Source organism: Pseudorasbora parva, chromosome 2 (assembly GCF_024679245.1).
Source record: "Pseudorasbora parva isolate DD20220531a chromosome 2, ASM2467924v1, whole genome shotgun sequence".
In the NCBI taxonomy this organism is placed as follows: domain Eukaryota; kingdom Metazoa; phylum Chordata; class Actinopteri; order Cypriniformes; family Gobionidae; genus Pseudorasbora; species Pseudorasbora parva.
The window spans coordinates 877,114-887,926 of NC_090173.1; the positions used below are offsets into that span (position 1 = coordinate 877,114).

The window sequence follows — 10,813 nt, forward strand, 5'->3', positions numbered from 1 at the left end:
GAGAACAATTTAACATATTGATTCAAATCATTCTAGGGCAGCTTTAATGTTTCAACATAAGCTCATTTTGAATACATTTAACCTTACGAAGTCCTGGCGTTCCTGTTTGACCTGTTTGAACACACCCAAAGGTGATCATAAACTCCTCTTTTACAACACTTACCAGGAAGAGATTGACTTACTCTCTCTTGACAACAGCAATAAAGAATCAGCGATCAGTGCAGAACAAAGAGAAATACTTTACAGAAGGATTTTGTGAAGTTAGTTTCTGTACAGAAAGCAGATCTTTGTGATTCTCATTGTGTTTCATGTTGTAGCCGTCATTCAGGAAGTGAAAGTAAAGTTCAGATTGCTGGAGCTCAAACAGGGGAAATGGATTCACTGTCTGTAGAAGATCTTTCTTGTCCCGTGTGCTGTGAAATCTTCAAGGTTCCTGTTCTTTTATCCTGTAGTCACAGTTTCTGTAAAGAGTGTCTTCAGCAGATCTGGAGAACCAAGAAAACTCAGGAGTGTCCCGTTTGCAGGAGAAGATCCTCAAAACGTAATCCTCCAATTAATCTGGCATTAAAGAACTTGTGTGAGTCGTTCCTGAAGAAGAGAAAGGAGAGACGTTCATCAGGATCTGAGGAGATCTGCAGTTTACACAGTGAGAAACTCAAACTCTTCTGTCTGGAGGACAAACAGCCTGTGTGTTTAGTGTGCATTACTTCACAAAAACATGACAATCACAAATTCAGACCCATCAGTGAAGTGGTTTCATCATATAAGGTAAGACAAATGTCTCTTGTTTCTCATGTAAACAATAATAATTAGTCATGAACACAGATTTCACATTAATGCACTTAGTATTTCTCATTTAAATCAACTTCATATGACACTTGCTGTGCAGTGAAAAACTATTTGTCCCTTCTTAATTCTTCTGTTTCTGTGTCTAAAACTTAATAGTAGATGTTTAAACTAAATACAAAATAAAACCACTGATGTTGCATCAGTTTCACTTTGAGTTCTACATGAGCCAATGGCAAAACAATGCCATGGATCTGCAGAGTTTGCATAGCAGTTTGCATTGCGTGACTCTGCCCCACCCCGTGGGTATATGAGGAGCTGTGTGTTCAATCTCACACTGGCCCTCATTTATCAATCTTGCGCAGAAATGGGCATATATGTTGGCGTAAGATTATGCTCCCAATCCTCTCACCGCCTGATTTATGAAGCTGTGCGCACCTCTGCAATCCAGGTGTACGCAATACCTGCCCTTGATAAATGCGGCGGCTGAAACGATCGTCATTAGAATAACACGCCCCTATATATTCAAGGCTCCGCCTCCCCCACGCCCTAATTTTATGCCTTGGACACACGGAAGATGGCAAAGAAGCGAAACTTCTCCGACGTGGAGATCGAGACCATCACCAGGTGGAAAAAATTAAATAGTTTTCTTTGGGAGTTTAAAGAGTGGGATTAAGGGCACCCACAAAAACCAAATATGGACCCAAATTACGAGTGCTGTTAATAGTGTTGAGAAGCGCACTCCAGCAGTTTGAATAGTTTGGATGAGAAATTACCATCACAATGCATTATTTTACAGCACATGTTTTGAAACAATTAGCATTTAATTTCATATCACGTTACATGTATTGGGGTGTACAATAGTGATGATGATGTAATGTAGAATACCATTCATTCACATTAATAACTGCATAACAATTTGTAAGATTCTTCTTCTTCTTGTTATTATTATGCTTTTTATCTTTAATGACGCTTAATGTTATTTAGAAGAAAAAATGTAGTTATTATTTATTTTATTATTATTTCTATTTAAAAGAACAAGAATGTCCTTTTTCCCCGCCTTGAACTGTTTGAGTACCTGAATGATCCTAGGAGCTCATCCCAGCGGCTGGGATGAGATCCAAGTCCGAGGCCATGGTTCTCAGTCGGAAAAGGGTAGCTTGCTCACTTCAGGTTGGTGGAGAGTTCTTGCCTCAAGTGGAGGAGTTTAAGTATCTTGAGGTCTTGTTCACGAGTGAGGTAAGGATGGAACGGGAGATTGACAAACGGATCGGTGCAGCATCTGCAGTAATGCGGGCGATGTACCGATCTGTCGTGGTGAAGAAGGAGCTGAGCCGTAAGGCAAAGCTCTCGATTTACCAGTCAATCTACGCTCCTACTCTCACCTATGGTCATTAGCTGTGGGTCATGAGCGAAAGGACAAGATCCCGGATACAGGCGGCTGAAATGAGATTTCTCCACAGGGTGGTGGGGCGCTCCCTTAGAGATAGGGTGAGAAGCTCGGTCACTCGGGAGGAGCTCAGAGTAGAGCCGTTGCTCCTTCACATCGAGAGGAGCCAGCTGAGGTGTCTCGGACATCTATTTCGGATATATCCCACCGGGAGGAGGCCCCGGGGAAGACCCAGGACACACTGGAGGGATTATGTCTCCCGGCTGGCCTGGGAACGCCACAGGGTTCCCCCGGAGGAGCTGGAGGAAGTGACTAGGGAGACGGAAGTCTGGGCGTCTCTGCTTAGACTGTTGCCCCCGCGACCCGGCCCCAGATAAGCGGAAGATGGATGGAGAATGTAATTTTTATTATTTTGTCAGTCTGAATTATTTTCAGTCCCAGTCCGTGCGCAGCTGCCGGGCCTTACCCTGAAATGTCAGGTAAAGCGCACAGGCTCGCAACTGGAGGAATACATATGCCTACAAATCAAATGCTTTGGTAAAGTCACACAAATTAAACATTGAAGTCCATGTTGCACAAAAATAAACACGGAAATTTACAAAGTTTATAATTACTATGTTGTTGTTGTTGTTGTTTTTTTGACAGTGGGTCATGCATATCTTTGTCAGTGCATTTTGTGGTGTTAGGAATTGTTTTTCTGCACATTTTCCCACTAACTCAAACGTGCGTACACCACATCCTGAGCTGGCGTAGGATTTGAGCGTGCCATACGCCAATGTCCATATTGATAAATCTCAAAATCACCATGGTTTTGGGTGTATGCCAGGTGTACGCTGGAAATGTGGTGTACGGACTTTTGATAAATGAGGGCCATTATGTTTCGGAGCTGAGCGTTCACTTGCCTTCTGATTTTCCTCTTCAAAATAAGCATCTCTCCAGTCTGTCAGTGTGATGGTGTGTTCCAGCAAGTTCTGCATTCCCATTCCTGTCTGATCTGTGCAGTAATCCAGCACAGTGTGTGTGTGTGTGTGTGTGTGTGTGTGTGTGTGTGTGTGTGTGTGTGTGTGTATTCTCCCAGTTACCTTCAGCATTCTGCAGAGTAAATCTCCTCTTCTGAAAGAGCTGCACGTGGCACGTCTTTTTCAAGATGTCTTGCCCGTGTGTTTCTGGGTGCAGTCAGCTGGTTAGTCTGCCTGGCCGGCACAATCACTGTCTTGCATGCTTGGGCTTAGTGCACACAGAGAGAGCGTTAGTGGAGGACTTATGTTCCCACTGCAGGATCATGACCATCACAGTGTTGCAATCGAGACTCCATGACCTTCGTCTAGGAGGGAGGATCCTCTGCCACACCCCAATCTATCCCTTCCATGAGAGGAGATACTTTGGCTGATGGTTAGAGGGATCTGAGGGTATGGTGTGGAATAATCTGAAGAATCTTCCTTGGTCCACAACTCCCTCTAGTGGTGTTGCTGGATCAGGTCGCTGGTTAGTCCTGTGGAGGGTTCAGCATCTCATTGGAAGCACAGATGGATGACACCATTTTAATTGCTGCATCACAGGCTGGGCCGGATTCCTCTAGAGATGAGGGACTCCCCTCTGGAGCTCAGGTCAGCGCAGGATGCTGGAAGACAGCCATTGTGGCAAGATTAGATTAGGACTGACGTAACGCGGAGTGACTAACTGAAAGGGAACATCTCAGTTATGTATGTAACCCTCCTTCCCTGAAAGAGGGAACAGATACATTACGTCCCTGTGCCACAACAGCTGTATCTCTGACGCGGCCGGGGTGCTCTGCAGGTTAACCCTCTAGGCGCCACGGTCGAGTTTACTCGACAAGATGCGGCACTGAATAAAACGGCCGATTTTGTCAAATAGGGTGTCAAATTTTCATTCAACCTCCCCTCCACTAGATGGTAGATGTCGTACTTCATCCTGGACTCATACAAACATGATTCTATACAAAACCTACGAGCAAGAGCGCATTGAAAAGCGGAGCTGGTGTGCGAGTGAGCCATTTTATCAGAGCATTAGCAGAGTCAACGTCAGTGAGAATTTGCATTAGATTATTATTGTTTTCTATTGTTTTCTGTTAGTAGTGTTTTCTAATGGCATCAATAAAGTTTACCCTCAAGGAAGCGTTGGGTCTTCTACTTGCGGACCCTGATTCTAAAGGGAGATATGAGATAACAGTAATTCTGAAAGTGAAACTAAACCTAACATTACACTAAGCACAAACGGTGGACCATATGCCCAATGTAGATGGTCCTTTGCCCAATGTCAGTGGTGGGAATAATGTTTCCCGGGGTCGGAGTGTTCATAGCAAAGTGAGCAGGCGGCCGCTGGAGATTTTTACCGCGCTCGCCATGAAGCGTGCGTCTTCTGACCGTGCGCCTCTCCACGATCGTGGTGACGGTATTGTGGTGGAGACTTTATCTAATGCCACTGGGTATGTTAGATGGTATGTCAGGGTGGGAGTCAAAATGACAATGACAGTGGTCGTGGCTGTGCACATTCGGCGGTGCGTGAGGCAGATCTGGACACGAGCGGATGCGGTGTGACACGGGGCAGGAGCTATTATGCATAATATATAATATATATGTGCCCCATACATGGAATCAGAGTGCCTACTGTATGTAGTAAATGGAAAATCTCTATAGCAAAAGGCAAACCGCTACATGCATTCGGTTTGTTTCTACCACTAATGATTTACACAGTTTGTTTACTATTTACTATTTACCTGAATATTCAGTATTGTGCAATATAGCACGCAGAAGGTGAGGGACATTTTGGGGGGAAAGAAGTGCTGCATTTTATCATGTAAGCATGTGGCTTTTCATAAAAATTCTATAATACAAGATTGCCACCACTTTATGATGTCATAATATGCAAATTAGAGGGCAAAAATTTAATCCCTACATAAACGTTGGGTCCTCCTTAATATGTCTCTAATTTACAGAAAGTTTCTATCTTTTATCACTTAAGATATAGCATTTTGAAAGTAAAATATCAAAATCGAACGTTTTAGGAAAAAAACACTGGCACCTAAAGGGTTAACATAATGCGAAATATACCCACAGGGTGGGGAGGAGTTGTGCTATGCAAATTCCGCAAATCTGTGCCATTGCTTTGCCATTGGCTCATTTGAAGAACTCGAAGGTGATAGGCTTTTAAGCGAAACCACATTCCGTCAGTCACTGATGTCTCCGTTCTCTCCTTCAGGGAACTTGGGTTAAATACGTAACCGAGACGTTTTCAACACTTATCACTTGTGTGGAAAACGAATCGCCCCCTCTCTCAGCAATAACTGCAACAAATGCTTGAGCTTACTGGAGATCAGTCTTTCACAGCGCTCAAACAGAATACAGTTTTTTTTTACTCATGTCACTCATATGAACAAATAATAACCTTGATCAGCCTTATGCCTGTTTAAGGTCCTGCCATATCATCTCAATTTGGTTCAAGTCAGGAAACTTTAACTGAGCTTTTCTGAGGCGTTCAGATGTGTATTTACTCCTGTGCTTTGAATCATTGTCTTGATGCTTGAGCTTCAGCTGTATTTTTGTTCATCTCTAGGAGGAGCTCGATACAGCACTGAAGTCCTTACAGGAGAAACTTCAACACAATAAAAACATTAAAGGAGAGTTTGAGAAAACCGCTCAACACATCAAGGTGAGGAAACAGAGTCAAGAGTCATTTCATCACAGCTGTAGGATCTCTACATACAGTTATGATGTGATATATATTACATATCTGTGTTTCAGTTGTCATGTTTTTCCTGTTTTGAGTTTGGTCACATGTTTCCTATGTTCTGTTATCTGCCACTTTTCGGTCCACTCGTTAGTCTAGTACTGTTCAGCTGTGTCTTGTCATCTGTGTCACCTGTTCCCCTCGTTAGTCAGTCATCAGTGTGTGTATTTAGTTCCCTCACGTACATTCCTTCCTTGTCCGGTCTTACCTTAAGTTAATGAGTTAGATGTTCTGTTTCAAGTCTATTTTGAATAAAGTCAGTATCGTTTTGGAAGTCTTGGATCTCCTCTTCTCTGCTGCATCCAACTCCGTAACAATATATTTAAGTTGATTATTTCTGTAAATGACTAGCAGCGTCTGCTTCTGGATCCGTTATATGAATGAATGAGGCATTTATATAGCGCTTTCAAATGTACAACTGTACACCCAAAGCGCTTCACACTCATGTCAGGGGTCTCTCCTCAACCACCACCAGTGTGCAGCATCCACTTGGATGATGCGACGGCAGCCACAGTACAACGGCGCCAGTGCGCTCACCACACACCAGCGATAGGTGGAGAGGAGAGAGTGTGATAGAGCCAATTCAGTGGATGGGGATTATTAGGAGGCCATGATTGGTAGGGCCAATCAAGGGAATTTGGCCAGGACACCGGGGTACACCCCTACTCTTTTACGAGAAGTGCCATGGGATTTTTAATGACCACAGAGAGTCAGGACCTCGGTTTAACGTCTCATCCGAAGGACGGATCCGTTATATGTCGGGTATGGGAGATTCTCTCTGATATTAATGATGTGAAGTGTTGATGTGTGTGGCTCGAGATAATAATAATAATAATAATAATAATAATAATAATAATAGATTTTATTTATAATGCACTTTTCATTCCGAGAATAAAGGGACAAAGGGGGGGGGGATAACAACAAAAAATGAATAACAAGTAAAAATATAAAATACTACAAACAATCAACCAACACAGAAAACAGAACAGAAAACAGAGCTGATGGTGAACAGAAAACAGCTGATGGTGGAAGTCTCTGTTAGCTCCGCAGCACACTGTGGCCACTCCATGTTTCAGATTTCTCCCAGCGGCAGTGTCCCGATGATATCGCCGAGGCACGACAGCTGAAGACCAGATGATGGGTCTTCATGACGATTCAAACGATGGGGATCGCCGCAGCACCATGCAGGAGGCAGAACATTTTTTCGGGCACTTCTGTGGACACACCGGGGCCGGCGCAGAAGTCCAAGCCGCTCCACGGCCGCAATGCAGGATGGAACAGCGGCGCAGCCGAGAAGCGGAACATCCCAACATCATGCCGGACGCCGATTACGATGGCCCAGATGACGCTAGCCCGGTGCAAACTTCAGCCACCATGCAGCTTAAGCCCAAGGGAGACCACCAGTGAGCAGTCGCGGCGAGAAAGTGAAACATCAAATGTCCACCAAACCAGAACCAACCAACCGCAGCAATTCAAACGTAAACATTAGAAGCGGTGGAAAACGGCAAAACGAGGAACAACGTCCTCTCAGTGGCTGCCAGCAATCAGCAACAGCCCCAATTGTAGCTCTGACTGTTAGACTAGTCACAACCATAAGGAAATAAAATAAAATCTAAATCTAATAGTACATTAACATGATCATTTGTGGGTGGAGAAGCGGCGAACAGACGACGCCAGCGTCCTCTCCCCCATGTTGCCTAGCAACATATCTAAGTACGACTACTAGTAACTACGTATCTAACGAGATGACTGAAGTGAATGTGATGTGATTTCAGGCTCAAGCTGACCACACAGAGCGTCAGATTAAACAGCAGTTTGAGAAGCTTCATCAGTTTCTCAGAGATGAAGAAGAAGCTACAATCACTGCACTGAGGGAGGAAGAGGAGCAGAAGAAGCAGATGATGAAGGAGAAGCTGGAGGAGATGAACACACACATCTCAGCTCTTTTACACACAATCAAAGACATGGAGGAGATGATGAGAGCCAGTGACGTCTGCTTTCTGAAGGTCTGATTTCGGATCATTGGTTGATCATTAGTTCATTGATTGAGTTCTTGATGATTAATGGTGTGTTTGTTCTGCAGGAGTTCCCAGTCTCAATGGAAAGGTGAGTGATCTGCTCCTGTCTCTGGTCTCTCTGGTTCTGATCCAAAGCCACTGCAGTTCTGACTCCTGAATGTTCTTCCAGAGTCCAGAGATCACAGCCGGATCCACGGATGGCTTCTGGAGCTTTGATTCATGTGCCATGGTACTTGGGCAACCTGCAGTTCAGAGTCTGGAAGAAGATGCAGGACATCATCCACAACAGTGAGTCTGATGGCAGAAGATCTGGGATGGATGGGTAGATGGGTAGATCATTCACTCTTGGTCATGGTATGAAGATCAGAATAAAAGCATCTGTTGATTGTGTCTCATCAGCTCCTGTGATTCTGGATCCAAACACGGCTCATCCATCTCTCGTCCTGTCTGATGATCTGACCAGTGCGAGTTTCAGGTCATATCAACCTGTTCCTGACAATCCAGAGAGATTTGACTCTAATCTCTGTGTTCTGGGTTCAGAGAGTTTTAACACAGGAACACACAGCTGGGATGTGGAGGTTAAGCAGAGTTCAGACTGGACTCTTGGAGTAACTACAGCATCAAACCAGAGGAAGGGATTGGGTTTCTTCAACACTGATGTCTGGTGTGTGGAGTATCATCCGTATGGACAGTATTCAGGTTCTGGTTTTCCTGTTAATCGGAAGCTTGAGCGTGTGAGAGTGTGTCTGGACTATGACAGAGGAACGGTGTCATTCTCTGATCCTGTAACTAACACACATCTACACACATACACAACCTCATTCCCTCACACACTCTTTCCATTCTTCTATTGTTCTGGCTCTCTGAGGATCTTAGCGGTCAATAGTCAGTAAACGTCACTCCTGTAGGTCTGGATCTTCCTGCTTTCATAATTTTTCTAATATTTAATCCTTATCTCATGAGTAAGAGTTGATCTGAATATCAGTCCGGTGGCTGTGATTGGGCCGTGATGATGACATGACTGATATCCAGCAAATGTGTCCAGGTCTAAAATATTAATGATCCGGGTCAATATCCCCTTAGAGTGCCTTTCAACCCTCACTCACACATTTCCGTCTTTATTTCCTGTTCGGTTTATGTCTTGTCATAAAAAGCGTACACTGAAAATAAATATACTAGTGAGTGTTGATATAATTATAGGCCAAATCATGCTTTTCATCACATTACAAGGCCAAAACATCATCATCAGTTGAGGGCTGCAACAACAACTTCTAAATAACAAAATCCTGGCCAGACTACTGTTGTCAGTGATATAAGTATTTGAAATTAACATGATTTCTTAATGTCTAGTGACATTTCAGGCCCATTTTATGATTAATTGAAATGCATTTCTTACATAGAGTTCCTTTAAAGGGTTAGTTCACCCAAAAATGAAATTGATGTCATTCAATGACTCCCTGATGTCGTTCCTAACGGTTATGAATCAGTGAATCAATCAATGATTCGGATCGCCAGTGTCACGTGATTTCAGCAGTTTGGCCATTTGGCACATGATCCAAATCATGAATCAATTCATGGGGACAGGAGAGCTATCAGTCAAGTACATTTCTTTTTTGAAAAAGTAACTCAGATTTTTTGTTTTAAATTTGAAAAGTATTGCGTTACTTTACTAGTTACTTGAAAAAGTAATATTATGATGTAACTCAAGTTACTTGTAATGAGTTACCCCTGGGACACCCGCTCACAACAATATCTCATTGGCCGGAGAAACCCCCAAGGAAGGATCTTTGGGCCCATTTTAAACTCCCGGGCAACAAGATATCTTTGCTTTCTGTTTTGCTTCGTGCTTATACTGACTGCCATGGTTTTGCGGTGACTTCTGCTTTGATCGTGCAGGCCTTTCCTGCCTGCACGCAGCGTCCTCCGAGCAAAACCAACTCCGTCCCTTTTGAGCACAACAACTGACTACCAGCCAAGCAACACCGTGCTAAGAGGAACCCATGCTCGTAGGAGCATTCAAATGCAAGTACATGACTCTTCATTCTGGCTGAACTGGTAAAAATTGTATGTAAGCAAAAAAACTAAGATAATAATAATAATAATAATAATTTATTACATTTTTATATAGTGCTTTTCTTGACACTCAAAGCGATTTACATTGAAGGGGGAATCTCCTCAACCAACACCAATGTGCAGCATCCACCTGATGATGCGACGGCAGCCATATTGCGCCAGAACGCTCACCACACACCAGCTGATTGGTGGAGAGGAGACAGAGTGATTAAGCCAATCATTATATGGGGATTATTAGGAGGCCATGATGGACAGCGGCCAATGGGCAAATTTGGCCAGGATGCCGGGGTTACACCCCTACTCTTTATCGAAGGACATTCTGGGATTTTTAATGACCACAGAGAGTCAGAAGGAGTCAGAAGGGATTTTCAATGACCACAGAAGGTTAACGTGTTAGTATATTGGTTCTCAGGTTGTGGCTAAGAAATCGTGTCTGAATGAGATTCCATTAACAAACATCCCTTTCCCAGTAACTGTAGGAATGTGTTTTTTCATTAGTTTGTGTGTTTCGAATAGTTCAATAAACTTTTGTTTACCTTTTTCGTCTATGCAAGTGTCTTTGGCTATGTGTTTATAAGTTACTGCCTCAAACTGATCAATTGTGTTACCTAAACTCACAGTCAACTTTATTTTTTATATAGCGCTTTTACAATGACGATTGTTTCAAAGCAGCTTCACGGTGTTAAACAGAACATTATTGCAACAAAATTTGATTTGGCTAGTTTGATTTGGATAGTTTATAGAATTAAATATGGCCTAATTAATTATTTATAACACTTTATACACTTTACACTTTATA

The 10,813-nt window shown here is 43.2% G+C and overlaps 1 protein-coding gene across 1 annotated transcript; it reads left to right on the forward strand.

Annotated features, from left to right (window-relative positions):
* The first annotated feature begins 314 nt into the window (after positions 1-314).
* On the forward strand, positions 315-8,834 carry LOC137090065 (E3 ubiquitin-protein ligase TRIM35-like). Its single transcript, XM_067453768.1, has 6 exons — positions 315-768; positions 5,750-5,845; positions 7,699-7,929; positions 8,007-8,029; positions 8,111-8,229; positions 8,341-8,834. The coding sequence occupies exons 1-6, from the start codon at positions 373-375 to the stop codon at positions 8,832-8,834; spliced, it is 1,359 nt and encodes a 452-aa protein (XP_067309869.1). The 5' UTR covers positions 315-372.
* Positions 8,835-10,813: the final 1,979 nt, after the last annotated feature.